The sequence below is a fragment of the Capsicum annuum genome, chromosome 4 (assembly GCF_002878395.1).
Source record: "Capsicum annuum cultivar UCD-10X-F1 chromosome 4, UCD10Xv1.1, whole genome shotgun sequence".
NCBI lineage: Eukaryota > Viridiplantae > Streptophyta > Magnoliopsida > Solanales > Solanaceae > Capsicum > Capsicum annuum.
This window is the reverse complement of record NC_061114.1, coordinates 51,738,655-51,762,343: the sequence shown is the minus strand read 5'-3', so window position 1 is coordinate 51,762,343 and position 23,689 is coordinate 51,738,655. Positions and strand designations below refer to the sequence as shown.

The 23,689-nt window shown below is 36.2% G+C and overlaps 1 protein-coding gene across 1 annotated transcript; it reads left to right on the top strand.

Moving 5' to 3' along the window:
- Positions 1 to 14,468: 14,468 nt before the first annotated feature.
- On the top strand, positions 14,469 to 16,072 carry LOC124897943. Its single transcript, XM_047411565.1, has 2 exons — positions 14,469 to 14,714; positions 15,788 to 16,072. Exons 1-2 carry the CDS (start codon positions 14,469 to 14,471, stop codon positions 16,070 to 16,072), a joined length of 531 nt encoding a protein of 176 aa, XP_047267521.1.
- Positions 16,073 to 23,689: the final 7,617 nt, after the last annotated feature.

Sequence of the window (23,689 nt, the reverse complement as noted above, 5' to 3'; positions counted from 1 at the left end):
TGTATGACCTGGGAAGAAAACCTTGTCATGACTAGTACACCCCCCAAATAAAGTGTGACATCATACACACGATCACTAAGACCAACCTCATATCGGCAAATGTGAGTTTCCAGTTTTGGTCCCCGTGAGACCTCCACCTTCCATGGATTTGCTACACATCCCACCATTATTGCCCAATTAAAACCATTTTCTAAATAACCAAACCATTATCTATTTATTAACCAAGGACATTAATATTAGTATCTTTATACCAATCCTTACTTGCAAGTATAATCCATAGCCAACAAAGAGAGGTTTAAGGGGACTTTCAAGTGCCTTTCCATATACTATGTTAAACCACTTGGGGGATTCCATGTTTCCCTCAAGTATAACCTTTTAGCCTTTTAACTTTCCAAGCCATTTAAACCATGTATAATTCCTTTACAAAGTTTTAAAACAAGCAAGAGTTCCATTAAAAGTAGTTTATGCAATGAACATATCTTTATAAGCATTTTATCAAACATATTGGGGGCATAACTTGACGAAAACTAGTTCCAATTACCATTAAACCATTCCCATGCGATTCAATTATCCAAAACCATCATTAATTCATATAAAAGAATAATTAAAACCATGGGAAACCATAACTAACCATTTAATATAAAAAACCCAAATTATATTTGAAAACCAAAATCATACAATCAATATAATCATGAGAAAATTCATAAAAACCATGCCTTTAGTTAGAATTGACAATGAGGGAAGAGAACATGCCTTAAAGAAAGATTATGACGAAAAGAAATCACCAAGACAAACCCTAAATTGATCCTTTAGTTGAAATCCTAACTTCCCTTTCCCAAAACCTCTTGAGAGAATTATAGAGTGTTTTAGAGAAGTTTTTAAGTGTTAATGAATGGAATAATAGGGTAAATAACTTCATAAGTAGGTTAGAAGTCATGGGACCCTATAAGGATAAGTGGAAAGATGTCCAAAATTAAGTTGCACCAAAATCCTGTCACAAGGATATGACTATCCCACATGAGTCATACCCTTCCAATACGAGTGGTACTCTCTAATCATACCCCGGCCTCAACCTTATGATCATATACTTTCCAGTATATGACTCATCCAACCAAGTCATATCTAAACCATATGATCTGTACCTTTCATCCGTACCCCTGGCAGATTTAAGCTCAAGGAAGATTTAGACACTGTCCATTATACGAATCCATGGTAGGACTTGTACCCTAGATTATGGCTCGTGGTAAGCCACTCGTACTCATATCTAACCTAAGTAACTAAGTCTAATATTAAGGAACCAAACAATCATAACCACTAATAAAACTCGTACCCCTAAGTCGTATCCATTCCAGTAAAAAAATTCATTCCACCAACCAACACTGGTCAGTATACGACTAGACCTTACCATCCGTACCCCAATATATGACTTGTACCCTCAATTTGTATTGGGTCTAGAGACAAAAGTTCCTAGAAATTTTCTAAGGGTCAAAACCTAAGGTGTTATACATCATCACTGATCTCAAATACCATTACCTTTCTCCCACCAACATCACTCTTGATTTTTATCAGGATAGGATCCAACACTTGCTTCTCCATGATCTTTGCACCAAGAGATGACTGAACCACTTCCTAAACTATCACCCTACCATTCTTGGAGTCCAAGAGACGAACTCTAAGATTGGACAAGCAGTGAATATCCTTCACCAATTCCCACTTTCTTTTCTCCACATAAGCCAAAATCCCCCTGGACAACCTGTTAAGAGCATCGTCAATCACATTATTTACCTGGGTGGTGGTGAAGACTCATATCTTACACCAAATCTCACAAGTAGGTTCTTTCAAACACCTCACTAGTGTACAAACTTTACCAATATACTACCTTAATTAACATCCTTATTTCTAAGATGACGCTATAAAATAAGCTAACTCAAGTTATTGTTCCTCACCCATATCCCTCTTCGAGGATGACATGGGTTCAATTGTTCCTTACCCATATCCCTTCTTTCAAGGATGATGTGGATTCAAGGGTAATTAGGGTTGGCAACCTCTAATTCTCAATTAAACATGGAACAAAAGTAAAACCCATCACCAATAACTAAGTAATTGTACAAATAATTATCACCCATACATTAATCCCCACACAATCAAGCATAACCCCAAGAGATAAATTTAGTGACTCATAAAAATAAAGAGAATACATATACCAAGATTAGCATTTAATTGATCCATGGAAAGAAAAATGAATATAATCTCCAAGCTTTAAATTCAATCAAAAAGCAAAAATCTCTCTTGGAAAAATACCTACAAATTGTTTTTACTCAACAATAGTGCATTTTGCTCTGAAAACTCAGAAACAGGATGCTGGAAACTTAGAGGGTTAAGCCTTTTATATTTTGTGATCAAGCCTTGTGAATTTACAAGTTTGCCCCTAAAATTTTCCTTACCAATCGTGATCGAATTCGCGACTTTGCTTTTGTCGGGAATCGACTTACGATCACAGTACTTCTATCTATTGGATCTATCATGATCACTACTCTCAGAGTGTGATAACAGCACCTGAGGGTCATATCCTGGGCATGTCTTTAGCATTTGTCCATTTTTTATCACTTTCCTTCCTTTTCAGCTTTACCTTTACTCCTTTTTTATTGGATTTCCCTATAAGATCACAAACACTAGAAATTAGTGCATTTTATAAATAACTAGTATCATATATTCAATTAAATCACCGTAGTGTGTAAGAAATGAGATACATATGAGTGGAAAATTTTCCACTCATCAACACCCCAACTTAAAGACTTTGTTTGTGCTCAAGCAACATTATTTCACTTAACTTTGAAGCTCACACTATTCAATCATATGGCTACCATGATTTTGGACTTGATTATAACTAACAATTAGTCAAAAAGCATGAGAACTGCTAACCGTGCTACCACTTAAAATTAAATCACATTTTCAAGATTCTAAAGAAATTTCAAGAATAATAAAGCAACAACTACCAATTCTCAAGAACTGACTCTTTATCAAAGGACAATTAAATAAGCTCTTTTGCCTTATCTTCAAAAGATGTCAACTTCATCAATCTATATTAGTCTACATGCCTCCTCACAAAAGAAACTCCCAAAATGCCAAATTCTCAACATGTAACAAGGGACTAATATGTGAGAGCTCACACTCACAAAGAATTTCTAAATTAAAAAAGTGTTATGCTATATGCTTGCCCTTATTTTCAATCACTACTAACTCAAAAACACTAGGTTGGAGATCCCAAAAAACTTTTTCAAGCTTGTAATGTAGGGTCGATGGAGGGTAGGATAACCATTTAGGATAAAAGTAACTGCACCCACCTTGAACTCAACATAACAGTAGTTCGATCAACTTGGATAGCTGTCCACTTCATTCCTTTCTAAATTACATATATGCCTACCTTTCACACTTTAGATCAACTATCTTTTGAAAGAATTCTCTTTTTATTTCTTTCCTAATTGAAATCATATGTTTTTTTCCTTTTGTTGCTTCTTTTTTTTCTCCATCATTGATTTTTTTTAGGCACTCATTTACAAGACCATGGCATGAAATCACCTCTTTCATGATCCACCATGCCCAACTTAGGGTTTTAACCTCAAGTTAGCCATTTTATGTTCAAGAAGGGTGGGGTTCCGAAGCAAGATAAATTTCAAATGGTTCAAGGCTTGTAACGAGATTACCTAAGAAAGTCTAATAGGTTCAAAATAGGTGACTAGGGATACCATTCATCTGTGGGTAGTATTTTTAGGCTAGAGTGGTTTTCAACAATCATAGAGATAGACTACGATCGTTTCTTTAATTGTGCATAGTAATGATTAGCTTTGACTGACCAGCGGGGCAAGTTCTAGATGACACAAGTAGGTACAAGAGTCATTTGACTAATGTAAGCACAAGAATTATTTGACTAATTCTCATCACATATGGCATGCAAACTATTCTAGAAGGATCGATTGTATTTCCTACTTAAGAACAAATGGAGATATTTTTCACATTACAACCAACTAAAGAAATAGTAGTCACAAAAAGAGGAAAATCATTGTTACAAAACCATTCGATTCCATGCCCTTGATTTTCACAAAAAATTTTAGATGGAGAGGGATGCTCATTTTGCACTTCACCACACAAGATAAACTATCAGTAGAACCAAGCAAGCCACCATCTCATATTTGGGCTCTAATGAGGGCAATACTTATGGCTACTTAAGACTTCACCATAGATGTCGTATCAATCCCAATTCATAATTATAATACCCGTGCTTATTCCTAGCTAGAAATCATCTCAAGGATACTAGTACTTGCTTTGAAATACAAATCTATTTTTGTACCCGTGGTATTTTTGAGATTTCTACTTTCTACACGTGGGAAATTGAATTAAATTTCTAACTATACCAATTTTGTCTAAATTCAAAACCAGATGAGGAAGTTATTGATGATTTACTAAGAACTGACCAAAATGCTCAAGTGCAACGTCCAAGTTGATGGACCACCAAACAAGTGATGGATTACCACTTTGACTATCACAACCAAGGCAGTAGGGCCATGTTCTAGATAAGGATTGACAGGCGAGTGGATGGATCATCAGATTTTTGATGGACCATTATCCAGGCCATCAACTCTTATCCAATGAACCCCATTTTTGGTCCACGTATGACGATCAAAATGATGGACCGTTAAGTTTCTGATGGATCATCAGTTGGGTCGTCACATGCCACGTTCTGTTTATTTATAGGCCATTTTAATAGGGGTATTTTGGTCACTTACCACTCGCCTATATATACCCAAATGAGTTCGAATTTAGACACTTTGCTCATTATTATTTCGCAAACAAAAAACTAGGGTTTCTCTCTAAATTTAATCTCTAAGAACAAGACCCAATATTTTTCAAAAAAATCAAAGGATTTCAAATCCTTCAAGTTCAAAAACATCAAGAACCTTGAGTCAGGTATGCGTAGTGTTCATCAATGGATCTATTTCATTAATAGAGCTCAAGAACAATGTTTTAAATAGTATTTTGTGATTGTCTTATTGTGATATGAGAGTGTAGATGTTGATAATTGTTGTTTAAGTTTCAAGATGATATCTAAAGGTGTTTTCATGAACTATATGTGTTTGTTAGTTGAAACCCATGATCTTTATGTGGCTTAATATGGTGAAACTCATGAACACACTTAAGCTAAAAGAATACATGTAAAGTGTTTGATAATATACCTAGGATGATAGAATTCATGTCCCATGATTTAATAGTTCTTAAATGAAAAGTCCATGCTCTATGCTTTACGATTTTCCATAAATTCTATGTGAGTGATATGCATTGTTGTTGTGATATGGATTGACCATGATATCAAAGCTATGCAAGTATATATATATTGTATGAATTTCCCTTCCATGTATAATATTTTGAGAACTATGATTAGTGTGAAATCCCCTACTCATGATATTATAAATTGTGGACTCTACTCTTACAATCAAATCAGTCATGTGTGTCAGTTTCCTTCCATCGAGTCCTGAGGACATTTGTACCTAAAAAATATAGTTGTGTTCCTAGATCCATGTCATGTTATCATGATAATCTCAATCAAGCCATGATCTATAGAACTCAGTCGGTCATGTGACTCAAGAAACCTTAGAAATCTCATGATCTCAGTTAATTCCCAGATAGTAGTACTATTCTATCAGTCAGCAGAAGTTAGCTACTCAGTCCATGTAGCGTCATTTAAATCACATTTAGTCTCTTTAGATGGGATTAGAATTTAGCACCGAGTGAACCCAAGGATGCAAACTCACCTGCCAGTTTAGGGTGTAATTCTTAGTAATCATCCTTGTGTTCAAGAACTACGTAGCCAGTGTAGGTTGAGACATCTTAACCTGTCAGATTAGGGTTGATGAGGTGTCTTAATCTTTTCATTTAGGGTTCCAACCATTCTTATTTTAGGTACCTGCCCACAAAGGGTCACTCACAGCTATTTTTACCAGTGATGCGGTATTGACACCCTTCCAATCGGGGCAGAGATTGGACCCCAACTTAGCTATATGGGTTATTAGGGCATGTCATTCAAACAACTACCTTTCATAATTTCAGTCTTAGTCTTAGTAAAAAGACTCAGATAGTCTTCAGATTTCAGTATTCTAGGACTGTCAGATATAATTAATTCAGTTACAGTATAAAACTCAGGTAGTTCTATTAGATTCAGGACTGTCAGACACAGCCACCCCTGTTATCATAATTCCAATGTTATTCATGTTAGATAGTAGTATATCATGTATTAGCATATAGATCTAATTATCACGAATTCATGATTCCAATTACTACGTATGCATGTTTGTACTCTTACATTCATATCAGTCAGTCAGTTAGCATCGTTCATATATGTAAATCCTTTTGCATTTATCCTACCTCACTCGTATACTCAGTACTTCCAGATGTACAAATGCATTTGCACTATGGTGCTTTCTTTCATGTTACACCATAGGTTTACAGACATAAGCTCCAGATCAGCCGTAGCAGTATCATTCTAGTCGCAGAGTTGCAGTGAGTCCTCATCCATTCGAGGATGATATTATTTTAATTTATTTATTATTCCAGTTCAATTTTGTTAGACAGAGTTAGTTGGATACATATTCCTTTAACTCATTATTTAGATAGTATTTAAAGGCTTTCAGATTTAGTTTAGATTTGATTCAGATTTCGGTTGTTTTGGGTATTCGTTACCCTATACGAATGTTATGATTTGTTAGATATTTTATTCAATGAACCTTATGGCCTATTGTTCATGTTTTCTGCATTTTTACATCATATATTGCTGTATACAGGTATAGATATCAGTCATGGGTTAGCTTGAGGTCCCTCGGGATCATAGGCACCGTGTAGTGATTTGGTTTAAAAAATTAGAGCATTACAAACTTGGTATCAGAGCCAGGTTCAATAGAGTCATAGGAAGAGTAAAAGCCGCATCTAGTAGAGTCTTGTGCATAGGTGTGTTGCGCACCATATTTATGTGCAAGAGGCTATAAGATATTTTAGGAATAGTTTCCCTTCTTTCGGTATTCATATCATGCTAGTAAGCATAATCTTAAGTTAAACTCTCAGTCTAATCCATTCTTCTCTTATTTTAGAATATGCCTCCAAATATAAGAAACCAGCCAGCTTCTCAACCTGAAGATCCTTTGGGCGAACATGTTTCTCATGCGGTGTTTAGGGCCGTATTTACCACACTTGCTCAGCCTGTGGCTGCCCAAAATAAATGGCCACTAGTTATTCCAGCCAATCCAGTGGCCAACTCAGCCGCAGCTAGGATTTAGGACATCACCCAAATGAACCCTCTATCTTTATTAAGGTCTAAGTCTGATGAAATCCCTCAGGAATTATTGACCAAGCCCAGAAGGTCACGAACAAAAAACTAGGGTTTCTCTCTAAATTTAATCTCTATGAACAAGACCCAATCTTTTTCAAAAAAATCAAAGGATTTCAAATCCTTTAAGTTCAAAAACATCAAGAACCTTGAGTCAGGTATGCGTAGTGTTCATCGATGGATCTATTTCATTAATAGAGCTCAAGAACCATGTTTTAAATATTATTTTGTGATTGTCTTGTTGTGATATGAGAGTGTACATGTTGATAATTGTTGTTTAAGTTTCAAGATGATATCTAAAGGTGTTTTCATGAACTATATGTGTTTGTTAGTTGAAACCCATGATCTTTATGTGGCTTAATATGGTGAAACTCATGAACACACTTAAGCTAAAAGAATGCATGTAAAGTGTTTGATAATATGCCTAGGATGATAGAATTCATGTCCCATGATTTAATAGTTCTTAAATGAAAAGTCCATGCTCTATGCTTTACGATTTCCCATAAATTCTATGTGAGTGATATGCATTGTTGTTGTGATATGGATTGACCATGATATCAAAGCTATGCAAGTATATATATATTGTATGAATTTCCCTTCCATGTATAAGATGTTGAGAACTATGATTAGTGTGAAATACCCTACTCATGATATTGTAAATTGTGGACTCTACTCTTACGATCAAGTCTGTCATGTGTGTCAGTTTTGTTCCATCGAGTCCTAAGGACACTTGTACCTGAAAAATATAGTTGTGTTCCTAGATCCATGTCATTTTATCATGATAATCTCAGTCAAGCCATGATCTATAGAACTCAGTCGATCATGTGACTCAGGAAACCTCAGAAATCTCATAATCTCAGTTAATTCCCAGATAGTAGTACAATTTCGTTAGTCAACGAAAGTCAGTTACTCAGTCCATGTACCATCAGTTAAATCTTATTTAGTCTCTTCAGATGGGAGTAGAAGTTAGCACCGAGTGAACCCAAGGATGGGAACTCACCTGCTAGTTTAGGGTGTGATTCTTAGTAATCATCCTTGTCTTCAAGAACTACGTAGCCAGCGCAGGTTGATACATCTTAACATGTTAGATTAAGGTTGATGAGGTGGCTAAATCTTTCAGTTTAGGGTTCCCACCATTCTCATTTTGGGTACCTGTCAGCTAAGGGTCACTCACAGCTGTCCTTACCAGTGGCGCGGTATTGACACCCTTCCAGTCGGGGCATACATTGGACCCCAACTTAGCTATATAAGTTATAGGGGCATGTCGGTCAAACAACTACCTCCCACAGTTTCAGTCTTAGCATCAGTAAAAGGACTCAGATAGTCTTCAGATTTTAGTATTCCAGGACTGTCAGATACAGTCAATTCAGTTACAGTACAAAACTCAGGTAGTTCCATCAAATTCAGGAATGTCAGACACAGCCACCTATGTTATCATGATTCCAATATTATTCATATTAGATATCAGTAAACCATGTATTACTGTACAGATCTAATTATCACGTATTCACGATTCCAGTTACTATGTATGTATGTTTGTACTCTTACATTCATATCAGTCAGTTAGTTAGCATCATTCATGCATATAAACCCTTTTACATTTAGCCTACCTCACTCGTATACTCAGTACTCCCAGTTCTACTGATGCATTTACGCTATGGTACTTTCTATCACGTTACACCATAGGTTCACAAACACGAGCTCCAGATCATAAGTGGCAGTAGCATTCCAATTGCAGAGTTATAGTGAGTCCTTATCTATTTGAGGACGATATTAGTTTATTTCATTTATTATTCCAGTTCAGTTTGCTGGACAGAGTTAGTTGGAGACATGTTCCTTCAACTCCTTATTCATATAGTATTTAGAGGCTTTCAGATTTAGTTTAGATTTGATTCAGATTTCAGTTGTTTTGGGTATTCGTTACCCTATATGGATGTTATGATTTGTCAGATATTATATTCAGTTGAACTTTATGGCCTATTATTCATGTTTTTCGTATTATTACATCATATATTTCAATATACAAGTACTAATATTAGTAATGGGTTAGCTTGTGGTCCCTCGGGATCATGGGCACCATGTAGCGATCCGGTTCAAAAAATACCATAGGTACTCAGACTTCCCTTGCATCTATGACTCTAACACCTCAACACGATGATTTTCCCTTAAGAATGTTGTCATTCAATCTATCATAGAGAAAGGCTTATCCAACATCAATATCAAAAATAAAATATAAAAAACTAGTAATAAAAAATGAATAATCCATAAAATCACTACAAAATATAGGGGATAAGGATACCCAATATACAAACCAAATAATCAAATCATCAAAATAATACAAATATCCATACCAAACAAAAATGAAATCATCCACATACAAAAAAATAATAAACAAGAATCAATTATCCAATTATTAGAAACCAAATATGAAATAAATACAAAAACAAGGGCACCCCAAACTAAAAATCAATTATCTAATTATTTGAAACCAAATATGAAATAAATACAAAAATAAGGGCACCCCAAACTAAAAAGTAGCATTGACCTCACTACATATCAAGAAAGCATAAAAGAGTTAAAAGGGATCCTTAAAACCGCATCATGGGATGCCATCACTCTCTATCTCCTCCTCATCATTATCAAAATCTGGCTCATCATTCTCAGACCACATAGCTAGTATCTCATCATCAGTATCTGCTCTTGGAGAGTGAAGTCTCTCTCTTGGTTTCAGGACCTTCCACAAGCCTTTCACCTCTTTCACATCCGAGTGAAATCCTTGTCTTGTATTTTTCCCCTTCTCTTCATTTTGGCATGAAATTCATTTAATGTGGTATGGAAACATAATACTTTTAATTCTTAAAATTGTGAATTTATGTGTGAACTTAGGTTATTTTGTTAGATATGATGCACTTTTGTGTGAATTACACGTAAAATAGGTTTATACCATTATTTGAATGAAAAAGGAGAAAAAAACTAACTCCAATCAGTATACGAGTCTGATATTGAGTCATGACCATTCGTTATGACTCGTATGATAAATCATAAGAATAACAAAACCAAAAGCCAAATAGAGAAACCAAGTATAAAGAAGATACAACTTAAGTATCCCAGTCGTAAGGCAGGATACGAATCGTAAGCTGAAGCCGTGAGCATACCAAAATCTAAGATACTATCAAAGAATTGAAGTATCAGAAGGATACGAGTCAAAAGTCTAAGTACGACTCGTATAGGGATGTCGTATACCAACCAGTTTTTAAGACTGGAAAAGACAAAATTCCCAGGTGGATACGGATCAAGGACACAGGTCGTATACATAGTTACGACTCATAAGTTGAAGTCATAAGCTAGACAGAGAATCGAAGCCATAAGAAGATTAGACACTAGAATGGTTACGACAAGGCAAGGTCTGACTCGTAAGCTAAGGATATAAGTGAAGACCGAGTCGTACCGACTGCTGACTGAACTTTACCTTTCCCATGTTTAGTAGGATTTTTATGTTATTTTGAGATACTATAAATACCCTAGGGTTTATCTTTTATTAGGTTACATGTAGTGACATTATTTTACACATAATTACATACTTTTACAATTATTTTTGAGATTTGAGGGTTTTATTCAATTATAGACTTTGGAGTTTATTCATCTTATTCTTGTTCAATTGATTCTATGTGTTCTTCATTGATAACCATGATTTCTTGCACAAACATGAGCGGCTAATCCCTGTAGCTTAGGTAGTGGGAACCCTGGCAGTTTAGCTACGTAGAAGAAGTGTGACACATATCCATTCTAGGGTTACGCATGTATCCAAATTCTTCTTCACTATAATTGATTTTAAGTAAATGTAGCATCTTGAGATAAAAGCCTACATTCACATTCTATTGATAACCAAGAACTTGTAATTGGGAAAAGAAGATTAGGATAGTAATTTGGGATTTATACCTCTACCTTATAGTCCTCACATTCCATCTTATCTCTTGGTTCGATAATCAAGGATTAAGTAAACTAAAGCCGTAGAAAGGGATAACAAAGCAACACCCTGTGACGATAACTAAGTCAAAGGGTAAAATTTATCTTCGCACTCAAAAGACAACTAATAATACCTATCTTGTAGGCTTTACATATAGAGCACTAGAGCAGTGGGTTGATCACAAGAAGTCTATAGAGTTAGGAAGCAAGGGGGAAAATGGACCTAGCATTTGTCTCCTATTGATTACAACTCAAAATCACTCAAGAATTGGTTACTCTTTGCTATTGATAACAAAATCCTCCTATTTAGTTTCCTGTACTACTTGAGGGTCAAATCAAGGCAAGCAATTGCTCGCATTTTCCCTATGGGATCGACCCCAACCTAGTTGGGCTATTATATTTGCATCGACTGATTATACTTCTGATTGAGTTGTAGTTTTGGGCGACATCAAATTATGGCACTTCTGTCGGGGAAGGCGATTTGAGTAGTAAATTAAATTGGTGAAGGTCTCAAGTTTTTATTTTCTATTCTTGATTTGGCATACGCTAGTGTATGCCAAGCACTAAAAGTAGAGGCAATCCCTTACTCCCTTTTAATCTAGAGCCAAAGAGAATCCTTCAATCAATGAGAAGGGTATTAGGACAAGTTTGTGAGGGGTGCAAGATCCCTCGTGGACCCAAATGTGGCACTCTCATATTATCCATTAGACATGTATAATATTGCAGACATATAGACACAATAACTATTAGAGTGAGAATATAGAGAAGATAAAGAATCTAGACTGGTTGCTAAAGAGGAATTTACACAACAATGTGGACTAGCCAGACCTAGACAGGTTATTGATCATCGGGTTTAGAGGGGTAGAGTTCCATATGTTCTATCATACCAGCACTTAGATCCATATGAGGAGTATAATAAAGACATAGGTTATATTTATTTTAATAAGATAGGATCTATTATTCCTCCTACTTTAACCCTTAATGTAAAGTTTGATATTACCAATGCTATAATCCAACTGTTAAATCTGAAAGGCATATTTTCAGGAGCAGCTAAGGATGATGTGAACATGCACCTTACTAAATTTCATAGGATCTACAAAAACTATAACCTCTAAGGGTTTTTCAGGAAGCATTGAGATAGAGGTTGTTCCCATTTTCTTTAACTAGAGAGGCATCTCTATGGTTAGGGGAACTACCAAGAGGATATATCACTACTTGGAATAAGTTAAAGAAATAGTTTTTGAGTAGATTTTTTTTCTCCCGTGCGGATACTACAACTGAAGGATGAAATTTATAATTTTAGATAACTACCTACAGAATCAATGTATGAAGCATGATTTAGATTTAAGAAAAAGCTGAGCCCAGTGCCAAACCACAGAATAAGAGGATCTAGTATGTCATAAATTTTCTATAAATCACTGAGTGATAGTTTGAGAGCCATAGTAGATAATATTCTGAAGGGTCATTTATGCATCTTCATTGGGATACTGCATAGGAATTGCTTGATGATGTTACAGTCACCAATAGAGGATGGCATACCAGAGATTCTGGTCTTGGTAGTGGTACATATTCTATTGGAGCAACAAACACATATAGAGCAGGTAATGATATGGTTGCACAAAAGGTAGCATAGCTTTGCAATGATATTGGATAGCTCACAAAGCAGTTCACTTCACTAAATTATAAGAAAGTGAATGTAGTAGCGATGCTGGGGTCTACATCCAAACCATTCGAGATTGAATTTGAAGAAAAGAAAAACTATCTTAATCATAGATTGATGGATTTCTAAGCCCAGGGGAAATGGAATCAAGGTTGGAATAATTATAATGATAGATACATAGGTAGGAGTAGAGAAAAAGATGGCAATTAGTGATGTAAGTATGACTATAAAGAGAAGAGCAACAAATACATTCCACCAGGTAGCTGAGATATAGAGTCTAGAGTGGAGGCCCTCTTGTCTAAGCTAGTCAAAGGACAAAAGAGTCAAGAACATTCTCTAAAAGATATCAAAGTAGATCTGTTGGAACTAAATCAAAAAGTCATATCATACACCACAGCAATTAAGCAATTGGAGCAATAGTTCAGGTAGATGTTAGCTATAGTTAATTAGAGACAGTCTGGCACTCTTCCAAGCAACAAAATAGTAAATCTCAGAAATAATGGTCAATGTCAGGCCATTACTACTCAGAGTGGTAAAGTTACTACAGATCTACCTACATCTACTATTGATAAGCAGAAATAGAATGATGTTAAGCCAGTTGATGTGGTAAGCAGCAGCAAACCAAATGAAGGAGAATAAAAAGTTATAGAGTATATACTGAAACCAATTCCAAGACCACGTCCTCCCTATCTGTAAATACTAAAAAAACAAAAAAGGTAAGTATCAAAAATTTTTGTCTATGCTAAAAGAACTAACTATTAATATACTGCTCATAGAGGCATTAGAGCAGATGCCAGGCTATGCAAAGTTCATAAAGGACCTGATTACAAAGAAAAGAGCAGTCAGTTATGAGCCAGTTGACAATTTCCATTAATGCAGTGTTGTAGCCACTAGATCATTGGTAGAGGAGAAGAAGGATCCTAGTGTATTCACTATACCTTGCACCATTAGATCTTTTCACTTTGCACGTGCATTGTGTGATTTGGGTGCTAGTATCAACCTCATGTCATTTGTAGTATTCAAGCAGTTAGGGTTGGATGCTCCAAAACCAACCACCATGAGGCTAGTCATAGAAGATAGGAGTGTGATAAAACTAGTTGATATCCTTTATGATGTCTTAGTAAGAGTATCTTCTTTTATTTTTCCTGCTGACTTTATGGTGTTATATTATGAAGTGGACTTTCAATTCCTAATTATTCTTGGCAGACCTTTTATGGCTACAGGTAGAATGCTAATTGATCTAGATCTTGGACATCTAATGCTGAGATTCAATGATGAATAGGTGATATTTGACATATGCAAATCCATGAAGTAGCCCATGAGTTGAGGGTGATTTTTGTGATTAATGTAAATGCTGAAGAAGCAGATTCATTTCATGATATTGATGTTGTAACTTTGTGAGATGATAGTTCTAATGCAGTTATTCCTATTGAAGAAATACTAGGTGTTAGGGCACTTGCAACTGTGATCATGAATTTTGACTCTGATGGCATAGAAGAATATGAGGAGCTTGTTGGTACATTACATGGTAATGGTTATAATTTTGCAACAAATAAACTTGATCTAGATTTAAAAAATAGAAAAAATCCACCTTCTCGCCCATATATTGAGGAACCACCAGTGTTAGAGTTGAAGGCCCTCCCATTGCACTTGCGATATTTATTTTTGGGAGCCAACAACACTTTGCTGGTCAATATTGTAGTTGACCTGGGACAGGCAAAAGTAGGAAAATTGTTGTCAGTTTTGTAGAATTCAAAAGGGCCATTGGACGGTCCATTGCAGACATTGTGGTTATTCCATCGGGCTTGTTTACTCATAAAATTTATCTTGAACTAAATTGTGTTCCATCTATTAAATATCAATGATGACTTAATCCTTCTATGTAAGAAATGGTTAAGAAGGAGAACATTAAGTGGTTGGGCGCTGGCACGATATTTCCCATTGCTGATAGCAAGTGGTTTAGTCCAGTTTAATGCATTCTGAAGTAAGGTGGAATAACTATTATGCCTAATGAGAAGAATAAGCTATTGCCTGTAAGGTCGGTTACTGCATAGAGTGTTCATAGATTATAGAAAGTTGTACGCATGGACCTAAAGGACTATTTTCCATTATCGTTCATGGATTAGATGCTAGACAGGTTAGTAGGCAGAGGATGGTACTATTTTCTCTATAGGTACTCGAATTATAACCAGATTACTATAGCACTGGAGGACCAAGAGAAGACTACTTTTACATGTCCTTATGGGACCTTTGCATTCAACGAATGCCATTTGGGCTATGCAACACCCCAGCAACATTTCATAGATATATGATATCCATTTTCTCTGATAAGGTAGAAGACACCATTAAAGTCTTTATGGATGACTTTTCAGTGGTGGATGACTCTTTTGATTATTGTCTCATTCACTTGGCAAAATCTCAACAAAGATGTGAAGAATGCAACTTGGTACTCAATTGGGTTTAGTGTCATTTCATGGTTAAAGAAGAAATTGTCCTTGGGAACAAGATTACAAAGCAAGGAATAGAGGTTGATCGAGCAAAGATTGATGTGATTGAAAACTTTCTTCTCCAATTTATGTAAAGGAAATTAATATCTTTCTAGGATATGTAGGTTTTTATAGAAGATTTATTAAGGACTTCTCAAAATTTGAAGCCCTCTTTGCAAGCTTCTTGATAAGGAGGTAAAATTTAATTTTGATGATGCATGCATGAAAGCATTTGTAAGCCTTAAAAAGAAGATGGTGACTACTCTAATCATTGTGTCTCCTGATTGGTCCTTACCTTTTCAGATTATGCGTGACATGATCGGATTGGCCTTAGGGGCTATACTAGGCCAACGGAAAGAAAAGATCCTTTATCTTATCTACTATACTAGTAAGGCACTAAATGCTGATCGAAAGAACTATACCGTGACTGAGCAAGAGTTGTTGGCAGTGGTTTCTGCCTTTGAAAAGTTTAGATATTACTTGATTGGGACCAAGGTGATAGTGCACAAAGACCATGCAGCATTGCAGTACTTAATGGCTAAGAAGGATGCAAAGCTAAGGCTAATCCAATGGGTGTTGTTGTTGTAAGAGTTTGATTTTGAAGTGAAGGACAGAAAGGGTGCAGAAAAATAAGTTACAGGCCATTTATCTTAATTAGAGGAGGAAACCATGCAGAAGGATGATACGAAAGATATTAGCAGCTTCTAAAGATCTTATTCCATGGTTTGTAGATTTTACAAATTACCTAGCCAGCGATCTAGTTCCAGAAGATCTGTCCTATCAGCAAAAGAGGAAATTCATGCATGAGGTTATGGTATAAACCTTATCTTTTCAAAATTTTTGCAGATGGAATCATTCGTATGTGCATACCTGAAGTGGAGATGATAAGCATACTGGAGGCGTGTTATTCATCGCCAGTTGGGGGTCACTATGGAGAGGCCTAAACAGTTCATAAGATCCAACAATGTGGCTATAATTGGTTAACCATATACAAAGATACTCATGAATATGCTTCTACCTGTGATAAATGTCAATGACAAGGTACTATTACTAGAATACATGAACTACCTATGACCCTTATCTTAGAATTGGAAGTGTTTGATGTGTGGGGTATAGATTTCATGGTAACTTTTGAGAGTTAGTGTGTCATGAAGTACATACTGGTAGCTATTGATTATGTTTTGAAATGGGTAAGCAATTGCACTTCCTAACAATGAAGCAAGGAGATCCACGACATTTTTGAGATAGAATATTTTTTCTCGATTTGGTATGCCGCATGCTATTATTAGTGATGGAGGGTCATATTTTTGCAATTATCTATTCAAGGGTTTTCTCACAAAATATAGAGTGAATCACAAGGTGGCAACACCTTATCAACCGTAGACTAGTGGACAAATTGAAGTGTCCAATAAAGAAATAAAGTCCATATTGGTAAAAACTAAGAATACTAATCGGACTGATTGGGCAAAAAGGTTAGATGAAGCATTTTGGGCTTACTGTACAGCTTACAAAACCCCCAAAGGTGATTCTCCATATCAAATTGTGTATGGAAAAGCTTTCCATTTACAAATTGGGCTTGAGCATAATGTGCTATAGGCATTGAAGAAGCTAAATTTAGAGAGGAGGTATGCAGAGTCAAGGTTGAATAATATCAATGAGTTGAATGAATTTTGACTCTAGGCATATGAAATTTCAATAATTTTAAAAAAAAAAAAGATGAAGTTCTATCATGACCAAAAGATCCAGAAGGGGTATTTGAGAAAGGTGACCAAGTGCTACTATATAAATCTAGGCTTCACTTATATCCTAGAAAGATAAGGTCTATATGGCATGGCCATTCACAGTTTCAAAAGTCTATCTGTATGGTGCTTTAGAACTGGAGAAGGATGGTGTGCAACCATTCAAGGTAAAAGACCACAGAGTTAAGCACTATATGGGAAATACATAAGAGTTAAATGAAATTGTTGATATTGATCTTGATGAAGTCTTAGTAATCAAGATAATTCTGCCATTCCACAATGTTAAATCGGGCACTACATGGGCGGCAACCCATGAGGCTAGTTAGTGAAATCTATGTATCAAACTTAGCCACATTGTGCCGCGATATCAAATCAAGTGTTGCGTAGGAGGAAACCCATGTTTTAGTACTTATTTCATTTATAGGGTAATGTATTTGTTCAAAGTGCAGGGTTAAAGAATATAGATAAAATCCAGAGAAGCAAAGAAAAGGTATCACGCAGACTCTTTATGAGTTGTATTTATACAGTATGACTTGTGATTAGGAGTCGTAATGACCTGGGAGATGAATCAAAATCATAAATTAAGTTGTATAATGCATATAACTCTCGGTATGAGTCATAGCCTCTTATTACGGATCATGAATAGGAATCATACCCACTCTAGAAACCAGGTAAGATTCCAGGCCATACGAGTCAAAGGAATAACCCATAACCAGGGTACAAATCATATCGACAATTCTTACCCTGGCTTAATAGGTCAGTTCTCGGATTTGACCCAAACCAACACTTAAATAAAAAGGAAAATGTCACCCCGATTGAACACTCGAGACTTCTAACTCATACCCACATAGTTTTCTTCCAAATTTTGAACTCACTTCCTAAGATTCATCTTGTTTTTTACTAAATCTACTTACCAGAAACCTCAAATCAGTTGATTGGAGTGATTTTCATTCGAATTTGAGGCTCTTAAGATCCCATAACAAAATTTGTTACATTACACGTACCAAGTAAAACTTTGGCCTTTTTTTGCTAAATTGTAAGTTGAAACGTGTAGTATCAGGTATTGTTAACATAGGTTAAGTGAAATTTCTTCATTTCATGGATTGCTGGTGCACTATCTTTGCTATTTGAAGTTAAACATTGATAAAGGAAATAGAACTAGGCTTTGTGAATAGATTTTTACGATTTGCGTTTAAATTACTGGAAATAGCTGAACAACATAGTGGGTAGATTGGAAAATTCATCAGATTCAAACTTTGATGTTAAACTTCCATGATACAGTGGATATGAGACCCCTTATGACTCGTACCCGCTGATACATGAGTCATAATGAGACTCATAACCACCAACAATAAGGAAATCTAACAAATTTAAAATTCTAGGATGGATATGACTCAACCATACGAGTCGTATCCAGACCTTACGACTGGCACACATTAATCGTACCCACATGGGAAGAAACTAATTTGAACAAAAGTTTTTTACCAACTTACTACTATTGGTCACGAGTCGTAACCAGATGGTACGACTGGTAAGGAGAAGTTGTAAGCTGCCTAGTAAGCAATAATCATGCACTGTCTAGGTTATGAATCACTTATATGAGTCATACCTAGTGGATACGACCAGTACCCACCACTCGTACCCAACTGGAACAAGGCATATTGAATTTTCACTTTGAATTTTTTTTTCTTTTCTTTTCTTTTTTCAGTTACTAAACTTAGTGTATTTGTAGGAAAATGTCTCCAAAGACTGCGTCTTCATCTAAAATTGTAGCAACAAAGGGAATTAAACAAGCACCCATTAAAAGTGAAGAAACAAGCTTCTTCGAATTTGAAACCATCTCTAAAAGGAGTGGAGAATAATGTACTGGGACTCATCCAAGAAAGCTGCATAGAAGGGTAAAGTAGCTGGTAAGATTGAGGGGAAGAAAGTAGTTCCCCAAGCTTCTGATACACCACAAAGGGGGCCACGTAAAAAGAATGTCACTATCTTTCCTCCACATACACCAGTACCAATTGATGATGAGGATGTCGAGGTTAAGTCTAGATCAATCGAGGAGAGTATAGCAAAAACCTATGGTCCCAAGATAGAGGCCACTCCGATAGCAGGACAGGACCCTCCACTAGCAATAGCCCCTACTTTAGTGCTCATATTTTAACGATGGGGTTACCCCAAAATACAAATGACATTTAACACGAGATTGTCTCAGCTACCAGGAGGGAATATTAAGATAGTCTTGTACAAGGAAAGAAGGATGACTACTATGGGTATGGATGAATTGCTTGAGTTTGCAGAACATTTTAGACACAATGGCTTTGATTGTATGATAGGAGCACCAGGATGGTACAGTGAGGTACTAGTCCATGAGTTCTATGCCGCATATAAGGGCGAGTTAATGAGGCAACATCTATAGGGCATGCTATGGAAGGGGGTGACCTTATTGCCTCCTTGATAATTCGTGGTGTTCGGGTTGATATCTCTTCTCGAACTATTAGGAGATTTTTGTATGTCTGTACATATCAGTCCTTGGGAAACACAGCTAAAGTTGATTATAGAATGACGGAGATAAGAAAGATCACCAACTAGACTTTGGGTACTAATGAAAAGATGGCAATGTTTCGACGGATAGCTGAAAGAATTGATGCATATGGCGAGTATACCACTTGGGTTGAAGGTGGTATTAGGGATTCATATCAAATCAAGAAGAGTACCCTCAACTTTAAGGGTAAGTTTTGGTAGACTATAGTCCATCACAGGTTATGTCCAACTATAGGTGATGATGTATTGACCTTGTTTTGGGCTATGATGATAGTTGGTTTTACACTTGGGTTTGAATTTAATGTCGGTGAGTTCATAGCTCGAGAATTGAGATAAAGGGCTATTGCAGAGCAAAAGGTGTTGCTATCATACCCCTGCATGATCACACAAATATGTTTATCTATGGGGGTATTAGAGATCCCAGGTGTCGATAACATGATAGAGGATCATCAGATGTTTGATATAGTGCCTATTCGTGATTCAGCCAACCCATTGGCCAGACCTATAAGGCAGGCAGTAGATCCTATGGCGTGAGCTTTCCCGTAAGATGATCAGACAGAAGTTGTTGCTACTGCTGAGGCCACTAAGGGAGGTGCATGGTCTAAGAGTGCACCCTTAAATGCAATTGGTACTTCTAGTGCCCCATAGCCAGTACAGTTTGTACCACCTAGGACACGAGGGATGCCTCCCAGTGTGATGATTATTTCTCAAGCTGCATCGACAGAGGTAGTGAGTTAACAAAATGGAAGATGGATTATAAATTTGGATGAAATGGTGACTGGAAGTATGGGATAGACACGTATAAGAGTGCCTCCATGCATTTGAGTTGAGGATCACTCGTAGCGGACAGACGCCTAAAGTTGGTGATATCCAAGCCGAGATTGCTGAAATATAGGTTACGATTCTCGAGTTGTTTAAGAGGCCGGTGGCTGCAGAGCCTATTATAAAGATCGTAATCCCCAAAGTCGAGGTACCAAATATTTGGGTAGTCTCAATGGATAAGCAGGCTGAGCAGACCAAGGAGGAGAGAAGAGAAAAGAAGAGGAAAAAGAAGGAAGACAAAAAGGCATTGAAGAAGGCCACACATAAAAGTATCCAAGATGATCAGGACCGCCAGACACGGGTCCGAGAGAAGGCTATGGGAGCTAGTAGTTTGAGGTCTCCAATTCCTGATTCTCAGGGGGTCAATGTTGTACCTCTGCCTGTTGTTGATCCAGTCCCGATTGGGACAGTGTCGAATGAGAGTGGGCCCAACCTAAGGTCCCTCATTTTAATGTTGTTGCTCTGGTGCCTTAAGATCTTAGGTATGATTTTTATCCATAATTTCTTTATTTTTTTAGCATTGAGGATAGTGCAATGTTATCAAGTTGGGGGTAGGGTGCCAAAAATTATGAGAGCAATTTGAAAGTTTTCAAATATAGCTAAAACTGAAAGTATGTTATGGCTTGCAGGTTTAGTGCAGGCAGCTGAGATAGGGAGAAGTTCAGTGCGCCTATGGCAGAAGATATTTTTATTTTAACTATGACTTTTATGGATTTTGAAATTTTGGGATGTACTTACAGATTTTGATTCTGATTTCGATTTCTTTTTGTGATTGTTGAGACATTATTGATTTTGTGGATTTTTGAACTGATCTTGGAAAAAATAGTGTTAATTGTGCTGAAAAAGTGAAAATATTGAGCTTCCTTGAAATTTTATTTAAGTAATTACATGATTTGTATTTTTGTGTTAAAATTATAGAGTATCTGATAATGGAATTAGGATTAGGGATAGTACAGGTAGGGATAAAACAAGTACAGAGTTGGATAACTAGCACTTAGTAATGTATCCCTATGCAAGTGTGCGTAAGGTTTACTGAGTTCCCGATTGTTTTGGAATCTAGAACTTGTCCAGTTGCTTATACCAAAGTCTAGGATAATTAGGTAGGAGGTGATCATAGGCTCTTTTTGTATGAGTCCACTTAAGCCTAAAATGAACAAATCCCTTTGACCTAAATATTTGAGCTTTAATTGACCAAATTTTTTTGTTACACCTAACACCTTCCCATTTAGCTTGAAATAAACCTATTTTTGACCCTGGTCCTCCTGTGGATACTGTGCACCTCAACCCAGGCAAATAGCCTAATTTGAGGGTGGTTATTATAGGGGTACATGAGAGTAAACGTGTATGAATAAAAAAGAGAAAAGTGTGATGTATTGTAAAAGAAAAAGAAAAATGAACACTAGAAAAAGTAAAGCCTAACCCAATTGGTATATGCTTAAAAAAAGAAGATATTAGGAAGGAAATAAATTAAAAAGTGAAAAGTATGTGGACCCCGAGAAAAGCGTAGTGTCTAGGAGTCTTAGTCACTAAAACAATCCCAGCCAATAGCCTACATTACAAGCCAAATAAAGTCCTATAGAGATCTTACCACGACTATCTGAAAACTTAGGAAAAGAGCATAAGGGCAAGCCTATGGTATTCTATGCACACCGGTGATACTTCATTGTGAGAGCCAGTGTTATTTGTTATATCTCGGAATAAATTAATATATATGAGGAGATAATAGGATTTCTTTGACTCTGAGTGCACATGGGTTATGCTACTAAGTTGCTAGATTGTTTGATGGATATAAAATAGGTCTATGACCGAGTATCTATTGCTAATGTAATTCTATTATCAAATCCCTTCGTGTTTTTACATGTGTTGAATTGTTATACGCAAGTTTGAGTGGAAAAAATTAAAATTAAAAGGGGAACAACAAAATTGAAAATTAATTCAAAATCACTGCCATGGGTTATTTGAGATCTTCCTATTTTAAGCATCGCCTCGGGGGTAGAAAATAGTATTTCATTTTATTTGCCTGAGGACATGCAAAAGTCTAAGTTGAGGGTGTTGATGTGGCATGAAAACATGACACTTTCAATGCTTAAGACTATGAATTTATGCGTGAACTTAGGTTGTTTTGTTAGATATGATGTACTTTGGTGTTAATTGCAAGTAAAACAGGTTACATTATTTCAAAATAAAGGAGAAAAACACCTGAAAAAGACAAACTTTGATCAGTATACAAGTCTTCTATTGAGTCATGACTATTCATTATGACTCGTATGCTAAATCACAAGCATAACAGAACCAAAACTCCAATCAAGAAACCAAGTATGAAGAAGATATGACTCAAGTATCCCAGTCGTAAGGCAAGATATGGATCTTATACTAAAGTCGTGAGCATAATAGAATCCAAGCTATTATCCAAGAATTGAAGTATTAGAAGGATATGAGTTGAAATTCTAATTATGACTCATATAGGGATGTCATATACCAAACAGTGTTCAAGACCAGAAAAGACCAATGTCCCAGGTGGATACGGATCAAGGACAAAAGTCATATACATAGTTACGACTCGTAAGTTGAAGTCATAAGCTAGACAGAGAATTGAAGCCATGGGAAGATTAGACACTGGAATGGTTACGACAAGGCAGGGTACAACTCGTAAGTTGAGGATACGAGTGAAGACCGAGTCATACCAAATTCTGACTTAACTTTACCTTTCCTATTTTTTATAGGATTTCTATGTTATTTTGAGATAATATAAATACCCTAGGGTTTATATTTTATTAGGTTACGCGTAGTGACATTCTTTTATGTACAATTGCATACTTTTACAAATATTCTTTATATTGAAGGGTTTTATTCAATTAAAAACTTTGGAGTTTATTCATCTTATTCTTGTACAATTGATTTTATGTGTTATTCATTGATAACCATGACTTTTTGCACAAACGTGAGTGGCTAATCCCTTTAGCTAGGGTGTGGGAACCCTAGTGGATTAGCTATATATACGAAGTGTGACTCACATCTATTTTAGGGTTATGCATGTATCCTAATTCATCTTCACTATAATTAATTTTAAGTAACTGCAACATCTTGAGATAAAAGTCTGTATTTA